This window comes from Rattus norvegicus, chromosome 5 (assembly GCF_021556685.1).
Source record: "Rattus norvegicus strain SHRSP/BbbUtx chromosome 5, alternate assembly SHRSP_T2T, whole genome shotgun sequence".
NCBI lineage: Eukaryota > Metazoa > Chordata > Mammalia > Rodentia > Muridae > Rattus > Rattus norvegicus.
The window spans coordinates 66,409,917-66,431,924 of NC_141538.1; the positions used below are offsets into that span (position 1 = coordinate 66,409,917).

The window sequence follows — 22,008 nt, forward strand, 5'->3', positions numbered from 1 at the left end:
TGAATGCTAAACACCCCTGGGGGAGAGGAAGTTGAATGAGGGGTTGGGAGTAAAGAGAGCAGAGGAAGGGGTATAAAGGGGAAGGGAGAACAAGAGAGGGTGAGCAGGGTGGGACAGACTAAGGGGACAGTTTGGGAGAAGAAGACGGTGAGGGAAGGAGGGGCGCGGAGGTTACTGGAGCTAGATACAATAACACACGTATATAAATGTCATAGCGAACAATCCCACTGGGCTGGGAGTACCTCGGAGAAGCGCTGCACGTCCTGCGTGAGTGTGCCCACACGCCGCCAGCGGAAGTGCTTCAGGAGCTTCAGGATGGCGGGGTTCACCGCGTTGTCTGACGGCACCGTCCGGAAGAAATACGGGTACTTCTTCTTATCCGCAAGAACAGGCGTGGTGGCGGCGAAGGAAAGCTGAGAAGACAAGAGAGGACACTTTTATGGGAGCCACGCACCCAGTCTTTATAGGCAGGCATTTTCATTCTTGGGACAAGTAGTTTTGCTTATTTTCATTATGGGAGTTGTGTGTGTCTTTGCGGTGTGTGGGCATATGGGTGCAGGTGCCCGAGGAGGCCAGTAGAGGGCGTCAGATGCTCTGGAGCTCGAGTTACAGGCAGATGTAAGGGCAGTCTTAAAGAGAACTCGGAAAGAATGTAAGAGAAGGAGAAGGGGTCAGATGGGCAGCAAGCTACACCTTCCCAAAGGAATGGAACCATCAATACTGTGATCTGTTTCTTTCCAGAACTTTCTCTGTGATCAGTGTTTTTATCACATTGATCTCTGTACACAAATGAATGGTTCCCCATGTAAGCAAGGAAACTTCTAGTCTGAAATTCTTTGTCATATTTTATTATTAGTATCGTCGTCTAGCATAGGAACACACCAGGTTTTGGGGGGGTCAACTTTAATTTGGGGACATTAAAATGGTTTAATTGGTAGTGCTGTTTGCTGCATTGGTTGTCATTGTCACATGGGCATCTTGGTGCATAGTGATTCCCCTCTATATTTGAGAATATATTCCACGAGATAGTCGGTGGTGTAAATGTTTTTACGTAATGACCTAGACACATGACCCCACCAGTAGAATGCTTGCCTGGCCACCGTGAAGCTGTGTCTTGTACCCCCAGCAAGCATAAATGCCTGTCATACTTGTACCCAGGAGGTGGAGGATCTAAAGTTCAAGGCTATCCTCAGCTTCATAATGACTCTGAGACCAGCCTGGGCTATCTGATGTTCTGTATCAAAAAGAAAAAAGAAAAAAAAAGTCTGCGAACCTTTAATATCTTCAAATTTAAATAATTTAAAAAGATTCCATCCACTTTGCATATATGCTAGTCAGAGATAATTAGAGGTCCAATCTCACCACAATCTTGTCAGCAGGGAATATGCATCAGTTTTTCTATGTAATTTTATAATGCGCTATCACAGAAATGGGATCCGTTATACTCATGGTTACATATACTGTTGGGCCTTTTTCCACAGGAGGCTCCTCAGGAGTGGGTCCTATTTTAGGAAGTGCCTTTGCATGCCTTCATCTCTGAGTAAGATGCCGGTCCTTTTAAATTGATTGTAAAGGCGTCATTTAAAATGTATAGCCTTCACACTCAGGCTGCCATGGTGGCCGCAAGCCTCATGTTGTTTGTCCTTACGTGTGGTATTTTAATTTACACCCGGCAGTCAATCTGTCCATCCTCCCCTGTATCATTTCTTTGTTTCCTTTTAAGTGCCAGTAAGTTGTTAAATTGGATTTTAATTATCTGTCCAGCTTAAATGTCACTGCTTCCTAAGGCTCCCTCTGATCTCTGCTCTCCTCCCCTCAGACCCATCCACAGAAGGAAGCGGCAACCTTTTTGATCCTGGCAGGGAGAGGAGGGAAAAGCAGCTTCTGACTGCACTTCTCATTTGCATTCATCTCCGGGGGACAGAGGCTGTGCCTCCTCCAAGGTCTGAGAGCAACCTATAGCTCCTCTCTGGATGGAGCTAGCTTTGTCCCTTTCCCAATCTGACTCTTAACCTTCTTTGTCTGTAAAAGATCAAGGATGTGGTGGAGGCCCCTAACTTTCCATTTACGAATGGTTTGTGCTTTGTCTTTTGGTGTCATGCGTAGTCTTTTACCACATAGAAACGGGGTTGAAGCAGTGAGGTAGCTCAGTGGGTAGAGGTGCTTGCCACCAAGCTGGACAAAGCTCCATCCCTAAGACCCACATGCTAGAGACAGAGAACTCCTAATCCTGTACATACATGTGCCTGTGTACACGCGTGTGCGCACACACTCGCACACACACAAAGCAAACACGTACACACATACACACACATGCACATAAACACACATGCACAATATAAACACGTGCAAACACACATACATACACTTTCATACACACACACATGACCACGCACACACACAATGTACACACATGCACATAAACACAGTGCACACATACACAAATGTACTATTAAGTTTCTTAAAGGAAAAAATTTTGAGCCATGTTCGAAATTCTTTTTTTCCCCATTTACTTTTTTAGACTTTGTGCACTACTTAGAAAGGACTCTTCTACTTTGAGAGAATTTCTGTATAGATGCTCCCTCTCTTCCTTCTTCCCTCTTTTTCCTCCTTCCTTCCTTCTCTCCTCTTTCTGTTTCTTTTACTCTTTGATACAGAGAGGGAAGGCTGAAGCCAGCTTGCTCGCCTGATAGCTTCCTCTGTGTCTTCACGTGTTGCAGCAGCAGCACTAACTCTGTGGGCCCAGTCCAGCGCCCCAAAAGACAACAGTCAGGACCCACGAGCTATGATATAAAGTCTTCTTCACTGCTGCCTTTACTAACTTTCCATAGGGTTTCCCAGGGCAGGCGGTGGAGATCTGTCCTTCTATGGTCTGGAGCAGAGAGCACACAGCTACTCCCTAAGGCCCCTGGTTGTCCTGCACCCACTCTGGAGCACCCATAGACCCTACCCATTGGAGGAGATTATGCGATTATGCGATAACAGTGGTCTCTGTGTGGAGTTAGCCCCTGGAGAAACAAACTTCTAAGGTCTCCAGGGGTGTGAATAGGAATGGCCACAGTAGGCTTATGGATTTGGATCATGGTCACAGGGAGTGGCACTATTAGGAGGCATGGCCTTGTTGGAGTAGGCTTGTCTGTGTTGAAGGAAGTGCATCACTGGGGGTGGGCTTTGAGGTCTCAGAAGCTTCAGGTCCAGCCTCTCTCTCTCTCTCTCTCTCTCTCTCTCTCTCTCTCTCTCTCTCTCTCCTCCCCCCTTTCTCTCTTTCTCCTTGCTGCTTGTGACCCAGATGTAGATCTCTCAGCTACCTCTCCGGCACTATGTCTGCCTGCATGCTGCCATGTTAGCCACCACGATGACAATGAACTAAACTGTAAGCCTCCAAACTGTAAGCCACTCCTACGAAATGCTTTCCTTTATAAAAGTTGTCACGGACATGGTGTCTCCTCATAGCAATAGAAATCATAACTAAGTCAGTCCCAAATATGTTCCTAGATTGATATAGGAGATCCTAGATTGATAAAGGATATATGGCTATTTTTAAAATTGTAGGAAGACTCACACCAGAGGGAAGAATCTACGTGGAGTGGAATTCCAGCTAGACACATGGAAGCCTCCTAATTCTCTGCGCTGACCACACTGAAAGCCTGGCAGGAGAGGCAGTGAGACTCTGCACTGGGAGAGGCTGGACTTAGCAGTGAGGACCGAGAGGACCCGGCTGTCCACGGACCCTTCCGAACAGTGCAGGAAAGATTTACATGGGTATTTCAGTACACACAGAGGCACACATTTTTTTTTCCTGAAGAATCAAAACAAAACAAGAATCCAGGGCTTTATCAGATTCACAAACAGCACCCTACAATCCAAGCAAGATCTGTACACCTGCTTGCGAGTAACGCATTGACACGGGGTCCCACAGGGACCACAAGAAACAGCAGCTGTGTCCGGTCTTGTTCAACGTGGTGCTTACAGCTTTTAAGATTAGAACACTGTGGTAAGCCTCCTCCTCTCACCAGCTAAGAAGCGATTAGAGAAGTCTGGGTGTGACTATCTCAGACCTGGGGCATTGCAGATGCCCACGGCATCCCCCAGGTGCGTGTCTGCTACACTTTGGGAAATACCAGTTTTCTGACGTGATTCTCTGATTTGTGCTCCCGCTGATGCTTTCCCGTTAGTGTCCCATTAGTTCCAGGTCCACAATTAATTGTTGCTCGAACAACCTCATATGTTTGCCCTGTAGGTAATTACAGTGGTTACTGTTCAGTGAATAAATGGTCCATTGTGTTTACAATGGGCTTGGAATACAATATCTGCCCCAGGTCTAAATCATTTTGGGTGCAAAATATTAACTGGCGATGACATTTTCTGCACCATTTGAGATAATACATACTTTGATTAGATTGCTTTACTGTTTCTCGGGCTTTAGTCTCCTAAACTTTCTTCCACGAGAAGGCTGTAGGTGTCTCATAGTTCCACAGGATTTCAGATCCGAGCAAGTCTGAGAAATCACCTTTGTGGTTCTTTATCCTGGCTGTTCACTGAGCAACTTGGTTCAAACCAACTAAGTCAGACTTTCTGGGCAGAGGCTTAGCAGTAATAATATTTAAAACTTGGTGGGGTTTGGGGGTAGGGGGCTGCTGTAGAGATGGCTCAGCGATTAAAAGCATGTGTTGCTCTTGCAGAGGAATTGGACTCCCAGCACCCACACATACTTGTAACACCAGTTCCAGAGTTCTGATGCCCTCTTCTGACCTCCACAGGTACTGCACACATGTGCACACACATACATACTAGCAAAACACCCACAGGCATAAAATTTAAACATAATAAATAAATAAATAAATAAATAAATAAATAAATAAATAAATAAATAAGCCTTTAAAAGACTGGAAAGAGGATGCCCAGGGAGGGCTGAGAACCCCAGATAGACAGACTCTGTACCACGGTCATGAAGCAGATTGTTTGACAGAAATGATATAATCCTGAGACATCCATCAAAGCCAAGGAGCTCAGGTCCAAAGGCCTTCCAATACCAGTGTTCATTCTGGGCCCCATGCTGCCCGTCTGCTCCTGGGTGGTCTCCGGGCCTTCCCTAGCATCTGGCAATACCGGGGTTCCCGGATTAGCATCCTGACTTGAAGGCCTACACTTCCGGGCCCCCTGCCTTATTTCACACAACCAAATTAGTTTCTGAACAGTCTGTGATGGAAGCTTCCAACGAATCCCAAACCCCAGACTTATTGGAGAGAGGATTTTAAATTTTTAATTTACAGTTTTGTTTCATCTAGTTTGGCTGCAACTGTTTTGAGGATTTGGCCGGTACAGTACCTGGTTTGGGAGCTTGTGGAAATCTGGTTTGGCGGCCTTTTATAGAATCAACTTTTGTAAAAGTTCCACAGAGGCTGGGAAAATGATTCAATCTCTAGATGTAAGCTATGGAATTCTTTATTAGCCTACTAATGCATAATAGATACAGCCACCTAATTACGTTACTATCGTGTGCTTCGTGCCTTTGTTTTCTTGCTCTATCGAGGCCGAGAGGCTGTTACACTTTCCTCTTTTGTCTCCGAGCGGCTCGTGCATTTCAGCAGGTCTGGCTCTGTTGCCTTTGAATTTATGTTGTTCTGAGCATAAGCGTTCATCACAATTGTGTCTTTATTTTTCAGCCATGCGTAGCCTTGCCTAGTGTGAACAGCAGGTACTTAATAGATATTCACGGACGGCACCGAGAACTGAAATATTTATGAAGGCAAAATAAACCTCTGTCATTTACTGCTCCTTGTGCTGTATCTCACTTGATAGTAATAGCATTGCCCCTATTAACTTACGGCTCACACTTGCCCATCACGGCTTTGAGCTCCTTTTATTTATACTCTACCAAGATTATTATATCTACCTATGTAGATCACACAGATAGGTGATAGACAGAGACAGAGATGGACAGACAGGCAGATAGATGGGCAGACAGTTAGAAAGACAGACAGACAGATAGATTAGCAGATAGACAGACAGAAAGACAGGCAGATAGACAGACAGGCAGATAGGTAGGCAGACAAGCAGATCGACAGGCAGACAGACAGGGAGGCAGATAGACAGACAGGCAGACAGATAGACAGACAGGCAGACAGACAGATAGGCAGGCAGATAGACAGACAGGCAGGCAGACAGATAGGCAGACAGACAGATAGGCAGGCAGATAGACAGACAGGCAGGTAGATAGACAGACAGGCAGACAGACAGATAGGCAGGCAGATAGACAGACAGGCAGGCAGATAGACAGACAGGCAGACAGATAGACAGACAGGCAGGCAGACAGATAGGCAGGCAGATAGACAGACAGGCAGGCAGATAGACAGACAGACAGACAGACAGACAGGCAGACAGACAGACAGGCAGACAGGCAGACAGACAGATGCTTCCAGGAAGTACCATGTGGCTAGATGGATAAACATATACACTTATTACTTAATAAGAATTACTTAACAATAAGCACTTGACCCTGCATTCCTTGTCTCATTGCCTCTCTTGCTCTTCTTACGTTAAACTTCATTTTCTGGGGTTCCCTTTAGAGCCCAGCTGTTTTCATCGCTTTTCTGGTTGTATGAATTTACCCTGCGCCAGGTACCAGCCTGAAGGAGCACCTTTTGATATCCTGAAGAAAGGAAGAGGTTGTAACCTTGTTGACCTGGCTTAACCCTCTGCTGCCTTGGCACAAGTTAGAAAGTTCTTGGCTGGGGCTGGGGATTTAGCTCAGTGGTAGAGCGCTTGCCTAGGAAGCGCAAGGCCCTGGGTTCGATCCCCAGCTCCGAAAAAAAAAGAACCAAAAAAAAAAAAAAAAAGAAAAAGAAAGTTCTTGGCCAATGACCTCTCTTTGCAAGTGCAGAGTGGTGCAGAGAAGGAAGCTGGGGCAAACCTGATGACTCTTCCCTTGTAGGTGCCTGGCTTTCTTTGCTTGTGGGCCTGAAAGGTTGTTTTTTTTTTTTTTTTTTTTTGTCTTGGAATTTAAACATTTTTTGGGTGTGGCATTCTCAGTTTGGTGTGGGATATAAGAAATTCTTCAGTTGATACTTTGAAGTCTTCAAAACATACAAATACAAAATAAGTATACTATATTTTAAGTATTTTACATTGTATATAGTTTTTGTGCACCATATTCTATTATATATTATGTGTGTTATATGCATATGTATTTATGTATATAGCATATATGTCACATGTCTGCCTCATATAATATCCATCTATATCCCTTTCATCTGGAACACGTAGTCATCTGACCATCTCTTTAGTCTCTAAATCCTTATCTGTTCTATTTTCTCTTGTGGTCCTTGTCTACTACGTGGTGGAAGAGTTTCTCCTTTTATTCTATCTGTATTTTGTTTGTTTGTGATACAGGATGACACTGGCCTTGAACTCTTGATCCTCTCACCCCAGCCTCCCATGTGCTGATTGACTTAACCTATAGTCTTATTACAGAGTCCGTGCATATTAACTTTTACTATTTTCTGGTGATACGGCCGTGTCATCCTTGCCACAGCCTCTGGTGACCACTGACCTGTTTGCTGGCAGAGTCTGAGCCTCTAAACCTCCCCTTCTCAACTGATGAGCACAGAGCATAATAGTGGTGCCCACCTTGTGCAGCCGTCCTGGGGACCAGCTGGGTGATCACCTGGGAGCACTTGGCACAGAGAGCTGGGGACACTATAGTGTCCACACCTGCAGTGTTTTGTGGGATCTGGACAGGAATAGCATGGTCCTGCAGTCTGAAGCCTTGCCTTTGCTCTGGCTTCACAGTGGCTACTCTGTGGCACACTACTGTGCAAACTGAAGTCTTGACGCTGGGATTCTAGGAGGATCTGCCACTGCTCCAGCCAGGTAGACACTTAAGTAGCAAGCTTGGAAGAGGTGCAGGGGATGGGAGGCTGTATTTGGCAAACAGATCCCTCTAAAGTTCCCAACTTTCTTAAAACCATCAAGACATGGGAGAGAACACACACACACACACACACACACACACACACACACACAAAGACATACAAACATATACACAAATACAGACAGATGGACACATTATACAAGTACATACACACACACATACATACACAAATACATACACACATCCAGGCATAAATACATACAGAGAGAGAGAGAGAGAGAGAGAGAGAGAGAGAGAGAGAGAGAGAGAGAGAGAGAGTGCTACACACCAGAGTTGGGGACTTCAGGACTTGTTGCCATTCTGGTCATTAGAAAGCATCACTAAACCTCAAAATAGTTGGATCTGGATTAAGAAAATCCAAAACTTGCCTCATAAAGTAACAATCACCTTGAAGATCAGCAACCGTTTCTCCCTTCCCTATGATCTGGGTTAGCGACACCCTCAGTTACATAGTCAGGAAATTGAAACATGGTTTCTCTACGTCAAACTGCCCAACACCAGGTAACTAAATGGCTTTTCCCCTTCAATGTCACATGTCCTTCTGAATTCAAACAGATAATAAACACCTAGAAAAGTGTTGGAGAGAGGGTACTGCATTCTGGGAAGTGGAATTTTTATGGTCTGGAAAAAAACAAATCCTTGCAGCAGTGCATGATGGGAACTTAATATCCTAGGTTGATCCAGAGTAATAGAAAATTAGATATCGAGTGTAGACAATGATGTCACCTTACTACTGTAGATCATTACAAGATGAGCATCAGTTAGGCACCAAAAGCTTCTCTAATCCTTGCCCCTCAGGTTCCTAAGGAATATTCCCAGGTAAATGCAAGTAGACATCAAATAAATTGTCACGTGCTGTCTCCCCTAATGAGCTGCATCTGGAATGCACGGCCCTGCTTTAGAAGTAGCAGGTATTTTCCAAATGGCGATGCCGTGCCCCTGTGACATAAACCACACAAGGTGGGGAAGCAAGATGTGGAGCTGGTCTGATGTTATTGGGTTCTTTTTCTGCAGCCCAGCATAGAGCCTTGAGCCTTGAGGCGAGCATCGAGGGCTCATCCTTTCCTGGAGATGTGACAGAACTCGGTGGAGATAACATTTCTAGGGTTACTTAGAGCGGAGTTTATCTCTCAGCTACAGAAGTTTCCACAGAGGGTGTGGATCGCTCTGGTAAACTCTGGGGCATATATAACTAAGAGAGTGGCATAGAAGAAGGCTCGGAGTGTTCTGTCCAGGGGGAGTTGTCTGGCAGTAGAATGCCTCTCAAGAGTTTAGGGTCTGCGTGCGGAGCTGGTCACTGTGTTAGCAGTGAGGCCCCGAATGGAGGCAGAAGTGGACAGTGAGGGGCCCTCAAGGACACTTAAGAAAGCAGAAGACTGGAGCTCCCCTCCCGAGGCCAGAAGGGCGAATCACTGGACTGGAGAAGTTACTGCCTTTCTCATCTCTGAAATTATGGCTGGACCAGAGCTTTCAAAGGTTCCTGGCAACCTTAGGCTTACGGTTCTTCCTCCAGCAGCGAAAGGAAATGATGAAGGAGCTTGTGGTTTGGAGGGGGAGGGTGGTTCTTTTTTAAAATCTGATTTAGTTAGACAATTGCCTCACACCTCACTCCTGTGGATAAATACATCTCCCAACCTCACTAACTTTATTAGATTCCAAGCCACTGACGATTCTTGTCTGAATGCAATTCTTTTTTTACCTGGTCTGGGGCACTTGTACTGAGCTCTTCTGCAGATATAAACCGTCCCTAGGGGTTGGGGTCAGCAGGGGTGGCCATGGTTGCTAAGAGCTTGGGAGGCAACTTGCGCCAGGTGGGAGGGGAGGCATGATGGAGACTTGCTCTTTTCTCTGCTAGGTTTTAATCTTCTGCAGTGGGTTTGCTGACTGTGTCTGTAATTAAATGAGGGAGGTGTTTGTCATCCTGGGTCCCTTTCAGCCACACTGAATGCAACACAACTTTCTCAGGGAGCTTCTGACAAAACAGTGTTTGTGGCTGGTGCCAGGATCCGTACAAAGACACCGGGCGTGTGCACTGGGAACTCAGGGGCACTTAGGGGCTGTGCCAGGCCACGGCTGCCCTCGAGCCCAGGGCCAAGGCTGTTTGGAAACTAAGTGCTTCAATTTCAATGTCGTGAGATTCATGTGGTACAGGGTGGCTGCAAAGTGTCCCCGAGTTAATGAGGGAGAATGAATGTCTGGCATGCTGGAGCTTTCTGCTTGAGGCCAGGTTCCCACAGAGGCCTTTGGGGTACCATGCACATGTATTAAATCCGAGTCGGAAGCGGCCTGGGCTACAGACACCTGGGGAGCCACATTCCTCCCGCCTGCTAATGGGGTTGCATTTTTCATCAATAAGATACGAACGACCATTCAACATAAGCCTCTCACCTTCATAGCCATTCCTCCCCATGCCCTACCCCCATCCCACCCCCACCCTGTGGGAACTCAGAACAATTAGAAAGGGAGGCAGGAGAGGCACTGCTGTCTTTGTTTCCTCTTGGAGAAACAGGCTTGAGAAGCATCGGTGAAGAGTGGTAAGGCTGGGCATTGCATTTAGATGCTTTGATTCCTTAGAGTTCCCCCCTTACGAGGAAGGAGAAGGCACACAGGAAGGACTGGAAGTGCACTCTCACTGAAAGTGCAGGGCAACCCTGGGAGGCAGCTGCAAATGCACACTGAAGTCTTTGGGTGAGAAGACTGAGTTCACAGGGGCTCCGCCATTTGCATGTGGTCACTCAGCAAAGTGGAGCAGGGAGAGAAGCTGGACAGTTCCCCACAGACTCACCTCACAGACTGCCATGCTACTCCCCAAAAACTTCCCCTAATACATTTGCTTCTTCATAATTGTTGTGTGTTCATGTGCATGTGCACACATGCAGGGGCATGTGAACACATGTGCCTGGTGGAGTGGGGGAGGTCAGAGGCTAATGTCAAGCGCCTTTCCTGATTAATTTCCTCACTGTGTGAGATAAGGTTTCCCACTGAACCTGGAGTACTGACTTAGTGGGGCTGGCTGGCCAGCAAGACCCAAGGGTCCAGCTGTCTCCCTCCACCCCGACTCTGGGTTATGGACATGAGCTTGGTATAACTTTCCTATAGGCACAGGGGATCGAACTCTGCCTCATTCCCCATATACCCAGCTCTTAACTGACTGGACTATCTCCCCACACTCCCTTTAGCCTAATTTTGATCTTCACAAATTTCACAGTCTAGGTGGAAGTGACTCGAACCCTCTGGTTTTGTAGATGGCAAAACAGAAGCTCGGAGAGTTGACTTAGATAAAGCCACGTGTCACCAGGGGCTGGGCCAGGGCTCTGTACTTTTGTTCTTAGAATATGGTTCTTCAGCTGTCTCCTGAGAGACTCAGCCAGAGTGTGACAAATACAGAGGCGAATGCTAGCAGCAAACCATTGAACTGAGAACGGGGTCCCCATTGGAGGAGTTAGAGAAAGGATTGAAGGTGCTGAAGGGGCTTGCAACCCCATAAGAACAACAATGCCAACCAACCAGAGCTTCCAGGGACTAAACCACCATCCAAAGAGTACACATGGATGGACCTATGGCTCCAGCTGTATATGTAGCAGAGGATGGCCTTGTTGGGCACTGATAGGAGGAGAAGCCTTTGGTCCTGCCAAGGCTGGACCCTCCAGTGTAGGGGAATGTGGGGGTGGGGAGGCAGGAAGGGTGGGTGGTTGGGGAGGGGAACACCCTCATAGAAGAAGGGGGAGGGGGAGGGGATAGGGGGTTTACTGACGGAAAGCCTGGAAAGGGGATAACATTTGAAATGTAAATAAAAAATATCCAATAAAAACTAAGACTGTGGTTCTTCCTCTTATGTACCAGGATGCTTTGCAGGGAGGCCTCTGCATGGGAGATGAGGACTCACTGTGCAGCTTAAGGAAGGGAATGGGATTTCCTTAGAAAATGTGGCACAGCACCAATGCTCTGTGCACGTTTCAATTCAGTGGCAGGAAACAGACATTTTATATGTACTTTTATTTTCTTCTCCTGGAATTGAACCCAGGGCCTCATACATGGTAGGTAACCACTCTGCCACTGAGTAATCTCCCCAGCTCTCCACCATTTTCTAACAAGAAAGATTCTTAAGGAGCCCCATGGAAACCTCCAAACCACCAGGTTACTGTTTCCTCTCTACAAACTGAGGGTAAGGCCTGTTACTAAAGACAACGCCTATAAAAGTCACAACCGTGGAACAGTTGAGCTGGTGCCTCCCTAGGTCTTCACCCTGCTGACTGGTGTTCATGATACTGGAAGGGACGCTGCAGTCTACAGAGGAGCAAGGTAAGCGTTAACCCAGTCACGAGCCCTTCGATCTACCACGATGACCTGCAGGATCACTAGGGTAGCAGTGGTACAAAGCTTGTAGGAGAAACCAACCAGCATCTGATTGGGTTTGAGGCCCACTCCATGAGAGGAACCCATTCTTGATAGTGCTTGGGAGAGCAAGAATTCGAGGTTAGACCGGCCACGGTCCTTAGGGGAAATCTGAATGCTACTGCTCTGTTAAAGGGATGAAACCACAAAATGATTTCTCACAACTTTCTGTTCTTTCAGTCTTCTAGATCAATGTCTGACTCAGCCATTATCAGAGCTGCATCCTCGTTACTGGGTGATACCTGCAGCCACCAACACAGTGAGAGTGAGAGACCTTGCAGCACTCAGTTCTAAAGGGGATGTCTCCATCGAGTCTCTCCCGCAGGGCTCAGGGGACCCTGTGGAAGAGGAGGGAGACGTATTGTAGAGCCAGAGGAGATGGGAGACGCAGAGGAAACATGGCCTTGCAAACAAAGTACGGCCAAGATGCATGCGAAGTCACAGACACAGAGGCAGCCTGCACAGGTCTAGGCCAGATGGGGTCCCAGTGCTAAGGGGGGGGAGGTTGGACACAAGCCCCATCCCTAACCTAGATGCTATCTCCAACTGATAACTGCTCACAAAGGAAAACTTAGTTTTCTCTAATGGAGTCGCACTAGGAATATAGACTACTCTCACAGACAGACACAGGCCCAGCAGCAGACAGCAGACACAAAATAAACTCAATGGCATCTTTTTGATGTTATTGTCTTAGAACGCTTTGTCAGGGCATTTAATTAATTAATTAATTATTAATTACCTTTCAGGGCTTTTTTTTTGTTCATTTCATTCTATGTCCAATTGTTTTTCATCTTATTAATATCTATGCATATACACATACACAAACGTATACATAGGTGCTTGTATTCAAATGAGAGAAAGAGAGAGAGCAAAGGTGCGGATTTGGGTGAGAAGGGAATTGGAGAGGCGTTGAGGATGGAGAGATTGTAATCATAACATGTTGTACTTTACAAGTACACGCATATGTGTATATATGTGTATGTTTTTGTTTGGGGGTTGTTTTGTTTTTCAGGGACTCTTTTATGTAGCTCTGGCTGTCTTGGAACTCACTTTGTAGACTAGGCTGGCCTCTGACTCACAGAGATCCACCTGCCTCCCAACTGCTGGAATTCAAGGCGTCTGGCACTATTCCCAAACGTGCTAAGTACTTTTTAAACTTTTCCTGTTGGACTGAGGAGGTATCCCAGTGGGTAAATGCCTGCTGTGCCTGCGTGAGGACCTGAGTTCAGGTCACCAGAACCTACGCAAAAGAAAGGTTCTGCAGTGACCAGGATGCTGGGTAGGTAGAGACTTGAGGGTTCCTGCAGCTAACGGCCCAGTCTAGCCAATTGGTGAGCTGCAGGCTCTGTGAGAAATCCTCTCTCAAAAAATAAGGCAGAGAGAGATTGAGGAAGATGCCCAATATCAACCTCTGGCCTCCAGCACATAAATACATGCGGGGACACACACACACACACACACACACACACACACACACACACACTCACACTCACACACACTCACACACACACTCACACACACACTCACACACACTCACACTCACACACACACACATACACACACTCACTCACACTTAACTGTCAAGCAGAAACTACATTCCCGAGTGCACAATATTTTAATGTTTAATAATGAGACCAATTGCCTGTCGCCTGCTTTAAGAATTAGCTTTAATTTATTTATAGACAGTGAACAGCAAAGTAATTTACTTCTAGCTCTTTAAGAACCGTCCTGCTCTGCGACATTCTGAGGTCCTTAAAATTTCCCTCGTTTTCTCTGACATTTTACCTTTGTTTTATGTAAATAAGATCACAAAACAAATAGAGCTTTCTTCAACTCTTTAAGTTCGTTTCAATAAAAAGGAAAATGGAGGCTTTGGGGAACATCAGAGGCGCACCGGAGCCGGCTGGTGCGCAGGACTGAGTTCCGGGCATGCAGGCCGGGTCCGGGTGCTGCTTTCTGTCACTTGCAGCTTGGGACAAGTGACCTCCCCTTTTTGGGACCTCTAGAAACAGGGTGAGCAAGGTGTTTTCAGAAACACAACGAGAGTCACAACAGCAGCAGCTTCAGCTGCAGATGGCCTTGGTAAATCCTGGCTTCTAGACATGACGGTCCCTGGGTACAGCTAGCGAGTGAGGCATTGTCTCCTATCGGTGTGTAAGTCACTGACCTTCCCCGCTCTCCCCACTAGGCAGACACAGTTCTTAATCAGCCTTTCCAAATCCTAGCCTCTCGATGGAAAAAAGGTGGGTTAATTACAAAAATAATAATGATTATATGGCTCTGCTAATTGTGTACAATTAGAATGTATGTCTTTAATTCTCCCCGAAACTTCTGGTAAAGTGTTCTATTTCCCTCACAGCTGTGCAGGTGACAAACTCAGGAAATTAACAAATTGCATTGGAGGTCTCTCAGCTCCCTAGACTCCTCTACACTCTGCTCTTAGCCTGTGTCTTTAGGGGGAACCGAATTCTTGTGTGATCACAGCCGGGAAGCCGATACCTTTTAATTACCACGCTGCAGAAATCGTACCTCCTCCTGTCACTTCAGCACCTCTAATTAGTCAATAGGTGGAAATCACAGCCGTGGGACGTGTACGTGGGGGGGGGGTCAGTTTAATTCTTCAGTAGGAAAGGATGCAGGGTCACCAATCTCCATGAATGCACCTTGTCCTTCCAGCTCTTTAGACAAGCTCCTACACATCTGACAAGACCCGCTCACTGACACCTCCTCCAGGGAGTCCTCCCTGCTTTCCTGCTGCTGCTCCCACCGTTACTCAGTAGGGCACTGAGCAGTGAGGGGTAGTCAGGCCAACACTTTTCATGCCCTATGGGGTCTCCAAGGACTCCCAGTGGAGGAGAGAAAAATACTTCTGTATTTTCTGCTGGACAGAAACTCACACAGAATGTAGCCATGGAGCAAGAAGGGGCTGGGCCTAGCTCTTTGAGATTGGCTCAAAGCTCCACATTCTTATGGAGGAATAGTTCTGAGGAGGATGAGACACTAATCCAGAGCCCTCAGACGGACTACGGGTCAGGGGTCATTGGGCACTTGACAGTCCAGGCCCAGCTACACCTAGGCTCCTAAAGAAAGTGCCATCTAAAGGTCCTGTGAGCCCAGCCCCTCCCACAGGCCAGAGATGGAGTCTCTACAGAAAAACTCCAGGCTGCAGAGACCTGCTTCTTGTCACTTCCCAGAGACGGTGGTTGAATCAAGAGAAGAGACTCAATCACTTCCCATGAATGGAGAGGTCTTGCTGTGGGGCTGGGACTGGATCCCTGGGTGGGGGTAGGGCTGCAAGAGTTACTGAGCCCTGCTGTGGGCTCTCAGCCTCCAGCCCACGGACACCTACCAGGTCTCAGCCTCCACAGGGTGAAGTCAGCAGCCTGGTCCTGCCTTAACTTTGTAGGACTGAGATCAAGGGGTAGGTTGGGTGGGTAGAGTTCTACAGGGAGGAATTCTTTGTGCTACAGAAGAGAGTGAGGGCTTTGAGGCCCACAGGGCCACAAGCTGCCTGTCTGCCGGATGCCATCTTGTCTACCGAGTCAGGCCCCCTTTCTCACCCCATATGCACACCTACTTCCCAAAGGAGATGGTGAGGTGCTCATTCCCTGTGAAGAAGCTTCCAGGGGTCCTCTCAAAGTTCATGGCCGGGCCAAGGGCACCCTCAATCCAAGCCCACCAGGTAGCTTTACCATGTGACAGTGCAGTGCAGTGCGCCCTTACTACTTTGATAGACTGCAGGAGACAAGCACATTAATCATGATGTGAGAAACAGTTTTCCCTATCAAAGATGGCTCCAGTGTGTGTGACTGTTTGCTCGACCTCTGGACACTCCTGAGACTTGACTCTGTCTCATACCCTTCTTCTCTGTGCAGACCATGGATTAGCCAATCACATTAGATTATGATGAGGTCCTCAGACCATGAGACACAGTCACTACTTGGGTTAAAATAAAAACTAAGCAAACCTCCCAACCCAGTGCCTCACTGGCCTGTCTTGGGTCCTGGCATGGCCTCTTTGCAGAAAGAAGTTCCCTTGCTGGGTTATGTTCCCTTTGCTCATGAACTTCCTTGTACCACACCAAGAATATTCTTTTCCAACAGCAATTAATCTTCAAACACGTGGTGACAAAGTGAATTCAAAGGGAGCAAATGTGAGTCTGTGGGTGTTTGTTTGTATTTCTGTGTGTGTCTCTGCATTTATGTGTGTTTGTGTCTGCGTGCATATGTGTGTGTCTGTGTGAGTGTGTGTATTTATGTGCATGTCTCTTTGTGTGTTTGAGTGTATGTGTGAGTGAGTGTATGTGTATGTCTCTGTGTGTATTTGAGTGTGAGTGGGTGTGTGCATATTTATGTGTATGTGTTTGAATGCATGTGAGTGTGTATTTATGTGTGTCTCTCTGTGTATTTGTGTGTGTAATTTATGTGTGTGTCTGTGTGTGTATGTGTGTGTATGCTTATATGCTTGTGTCTCTCTATGTGTATTTATGTGTGTTTCATGTGTGTTTGTGTGGTATCTCTATGTGTGAGTGTGTATATTTGTGTGCATGTCTCTGTGTGTATGTGTGTGCACCCATGTGGGCATACATGTGTGTGTGTACGTGTGTGTCTGTGTGTATATGTTTATGTGTATGTGTCTCTTTTTGTGTGTATTTATGTATGTTTCTATGTGTGTTTGTGTGGTCTATGTATGAGTGTGTATATTTGTATGTATGTCTCTTTGTGTGCACGTGTGTGGGCATGTGTGTGTGTGTGTGTGTGTGTGTGTGTGTGTGTGTGCCCCAGAGCTGAAGGTAGAGTCAATAAAAGCTTTTCAGAGGAGCTTGTTCAGATCAATGTGAAAAAGTAACATAGGCAATAAAGGATTCAAGAAGGAATCAAAATCTCACAAAGTATTGAGTTTCTTGTCATGGGAGGTCATCAAGAAGATGACCAGGCATCATCTTCCAAGGTGGGAGAGATTCCCCCAGTCCACAGGAGAACAGAACCAGTCAGTTGTATTGTAGGTGACTAGGCACCCCGCAAATCCAGGTAAACACTGGGGTCAGTTCTACACTTATGACCATTTTCCCCTTTGACTACTTTACATTCTCATGTGGATAAATTATGTGCTTCCACCATTCAAGGCATTAAAATAAAACAATAAGTTCTTTTAATTGAAAAAAATACACAAGCTCATAATACAAGTGGGATATTGTGACAAAATCTGGGAAGCCCAGGGTTTGAGTCTCATGGAGAAGTGTGACCAGAACACAGAGACCTCAAAAAACAAAGCAAAGTAAAACAGAAAAACCCTCTACCCACCAAGTCTTAATGTCAAACTAAACGGTTGTAGAGTGAACCTGACTTTTACCTATGCACCGGAGATGGGCAATATAGAAGAAACTTGAAGAGAGAATGGGTCTATCTAGGGAAAGGCAGCGGCAGAGAGAAATAACAGAAGCAGCCTCACAGATAGGAATGCCAGTTTCAGCAATATGCAGACATTCTCATGCTAAGTAAACCCCTTACCTCAACTCAAATCTAACTGGGAGCCCTCTATTCTCCATGCTAATCGTAAATAACTCCTCACTCCAAGCACAGTAAATAGATTTGTGCAGTGGGCTGCTTTTCTGCTGAGGGATGGAGGTTAAGGAAGCAAAGACTGAGTGTGCCATAATCGGCTAGTTATGTCTGCATTGGCACAGAAAGAGGAAACAAAGCCACGGGCTCCATTCATCTATGTGACATCTTGGGCTCCTCCTACTCTTCATATCATATTTTCAGGACCAGAAAGAAGAACTTGCCCAGGCTCAGCCCCAAGTTCATGGCTGGGCTGGATTAAAATCTATATTCATCTCCCTGTGGCCTGCAGAAAACCAAAGCAGAACATCGCCCATGCCATGATTACGTAGTTTCAGAAAATCCTTGTCCAGCATGACTACCCACAGTGTCAGCCAGAGCACACACAGCCAGACACCCGATCCAATTCATCACAATGACTGCCTGTGAATGTCCTGGAATGCCAGGGGTGGAAACAAAACCCACTTGCAGTAAGAGTGTGTAGATGTCAATGTGATAGTCACACTCTGAGACCGGAGGCATCGTGGCTGGGGGGCTCTTGACTATTGACAGAAATGACAGACAAGAACCACGCCGTATTGCAAAGCAAGCGTCTCACTCAGAGTTCATTCAAATAAACAGAACTGAACTGAATGCGATTGCTTTCTTAATCTTCCCATTTCTTCCTCCCTCATTCTGTCTCCCGGTTTCCTTATTGTTCAAATGAGGAGCCTGCGCGGGGTAGTTTCAATTTCAGATCCAAGACTTCGTGATTTTATAATTAACTCTGTGTTTAATTTGCAAAGCAAAGAGAAAGCCCTTTCTTTAGGCAAGAGAACGAAAACGGCTGAACAAGAGACAGCAGCACCAGAAGGGCCTTCCACCAGCTGGGTCACAAAGACGTGTGTTTACCCTAATTGTTTTATATCCCCATTTAGATATTAGCCTTTTACTTTCCACTCTTTTTAATCAAGTGCATTCATTAGTTTTCTCATCCACTCAGCGGAGCTTTATAGTCTCGAGGAAGTATAGCTGTGTTTCCCTTTGACCCAGAAATCCCAGTTCTAGGAAGTACGTAAGCGTACACTCGGCCAGCGTTAGTCCAGAACCCTGGAGCCCGTCCAGGCATCTGCCATCAGGGCCTGGCTGTGTGGACTCTGGTGCAGCCACACTGGGAACTGCTATGCATCTGTGGGAAGAACAAGAAACACCACTCTACAGTGACGAAACTGTGAGCTCAGGAGAGCTTGGCGAAAGAGGGACACCAGTGGGGGAGCACAGTGTGCTCGGAATGTGCCCTTTCACAGAAGAAAGAGGGGTAAGAGACAAACACACATCAGCACGAGAAACAAATATTAACCTTTCTTATAAAAGGTCAGCTATAAAGATGACATGGCGGAACCGGGGTAAGAGCCAGGAGCTCGCTGTTGTGCCGTTGGTTCTGTGGGGGTTTTGACTCTAGAACCACACAAAAGTTATCTGTATTTGAGAAGGTGAAATGGTTAAGCTAGAAGGGATTGGTCACTCCCTGGAGTCTGGAAACACAGCAAAGCATCATGGGAGTAGATGCGTGCTTACAGAACCACAGAGTCTGTCGGACTGTGTGTGTGTGTGTCCACAGTCTCACATACCCCCACATACGTGTGCACATGTGTGCACATGCCGTTTCTGGCTCTCGAGTACACTGAAGTTAGCTTACAGACGTCGGGACAGCTCACTCCTAGAGGACAGAGTGTTATTCTCTCCCAGCGCTGCTGTGTCTTTGCCACATGTGTGAAAAAGACTGTTAAATTTGTTATCATTTAACATGCAATCCACAAGCCAACTCTGTGATTCCCCCAGAATTCCCTTCCTGTTTCCAAGTCCAGGGTCGAAACTGCACTCACTGCTCACTGGTACCTTGTACGCTTATTTTAGCTTTTTTCTGTCTAGAACATTCTCCTGCCTTTTCCTGGACCCTGTTGTTTTCCATGATTGATTGCTCTGATGAGTACAGGCTGGGTGAGTTGTAGAATGTCTCTCATGCTCAGCTCAGACGCTTTTATTACGTTGTAAAGTTCTGTCTTCAGGCTCAGCTCACTGGGAAACCCTTAGGAGTAGTGAGCCCCAGTCGAAAGGGTGAGCATGCCCAGGGCTCAGGGATGGACTCCAAAATACTTCCCACTAGGAAGAATCAGGACTGCTTGAAGAAATGAAGTAATACTTAATATTTTTTTTAAAAAATTACAGAAATGGGGAGTGTGGCAAGAGTGCTTGGTTAGTAAGGCCCTGGGTGTTTCTCTCTCTCTCTCTCTCTCTCTCTGTCTGCCTATCTGTCTGTCTGTCTCTCTGTGTCTCTATGTCTCTGTGTCTCTGTCTCTGTGTCTCTGTGTCTCTCTCTTCCTGTCTCTCTGTCTCTCTCTTTCTCTGTGTGTCTCTGTCTCTCTCCCTGTCTCTCTGTCTCTGTCTCTTTGTCTCTGTCTCTCTCTGTCTCTCTCTCTGTCTCTCTCTCTCTCTCTCTCTCACCCCCCCCCCCCCCACACACGCACACACAGAGGAAGGAGAAAGGTGGGGAGCGCTGTTGCAGATTAAAGAAGCCTGAAGTGTCAAAACAAGACTCTAGCTCTTGGATCCTTGATTCTCCTCTTCACCTATAAATAAATGCCGATGCAGACATTTTGGGGACAAGAGGGAAATCAGAATATAGACCATCTATTATGTAATGTGACTGTGGCACCGAATTGTTTCGGTCGTGATGAGCCCATTATTATTATGTAAGAGAATACAACCGTTCTTAGGGGATTCCTGCTACTGTATTGGAATGAAACATTATGTCTTCAAACTGCCGTCCAGTATATCCTCAAAACAAAAAGTAAGTGGCTACATATGGATGAGTATGAGAGGGAATGTGGAGTGGAGTGCGTGTGTGTGTTGTGTGTGTCTGTGTGTATGTCTGTGTGTGTGTGTGTGTGTGTTGTGCAATGTGACACAGGTGAAAGGGGAAAAGGCAGGTGAAACAAGATTGGTAAGTGCAAACAGCTCTCAGAGTTGGGTAAAGGACATTGTACTTTGGGGGAGAGAATTTGGGGAAAATGTAAATAGTGCAGCATACACCATCCATAGTAAAGATGGCTGCCACAGACAATCACCGCACTTTTAATGAGCCATGAGTTCCTAATGCAACTTACGAGAGAGAGAGAGAGAGAGAGAGAGAGAGAGAGAGAGAGAGAGAAGCTACCAAAACATCTAGGAGAAACACAGCGGATCCTGGGGGGCCCTCTTGGATCAGAGCCAGACCCTAGGTTCCCAGCTTTGCAAAGGGAGATGATGTCACCAAGCAGGATGAACACTGCGGTGGCTTGAGCTAGAATGACACCAGGGGTGGAAGGGTGGGTGGGGCGGGGTATGGATGTGTTTGTTAGAAGCTGTGGAAAGTCTGCCCAGGAAAGTGGTGCTTAATCTGTAAATGGAGGCGTATCTTTTTCTGAGCTCTGAATGAAGGATCGGGCCATTTTGCTGGGCTGAAGTCCCTCCTACCCATCACAGCAGGGACAGCTGGGTGGTTTAGAAGACACTGAAGACAGGCAGGGCGCCCCTCCCCAATGCATACCAAGCCAACGTTCCATATTCCCAGACCACGGGATGGAACACCCTGCCTGAGAACTTGGAGGAAGCGGAGAAATCTGTGTTTGCATTCCTGTTTCAACATGATTTCTAAGTATCTGACCTAGGATTGCTTTTTCTCAAGCAGAGCCCTTTCTGCTCAGCCATTCACCGTGCAAATGCTAAATCATTTAAGATTCTTCGTAAACTGATTCAAAGCAAAAGCCTTCTGTATAATTCACAAGTAATGCAAGCTCTGTGCTACTAAAACAGCCAGTTCATTTATTATCAGACCTCCGGGGTGGAGCTGAGTGTATCCTTGAAAGGCTTGGCAGGCGTCAGTACACCCATAGCCAGTCTAGCTGGCCCTGGAATCCAAAAGGATCACCTATTTCTATAAAGCAACTTATTGAGTGGGAAGTAAGCTTGAGAGAGATGTGTCCCTGTGTATGTCTGCCTTTGTGTGTGTTCATGTGCACCTGTATGTGCCTCTGTGTACATGCATGCATATGTGTACACCGTGTGTTTGTGTTTCCCCGTGTGTGTGCATCTGTGTGT

The 22,008-nt window shown here is 46.6% G+C and overlaps 1 protein-coding gene across 1 annotated transcript in view; it reads right to left on the minus strand.

Annotated features, from left to right (window-relative positions):
• Gabbr2 (gamma-aminobutyric acid type B receptor subunit 2) overlaps nucleotides 1–22,008 on the minus strand; it is a 341,159-nt gene that overhangs the window by 194,164 nt on the left and 124,987 nt on the right. The window contains 1 exon segment of the mRNA NM_031802.2: nucleotides 243–413. Coding sequence (NP_113990.2) covers nucleotides 243–413 — 171 coding nt within the window.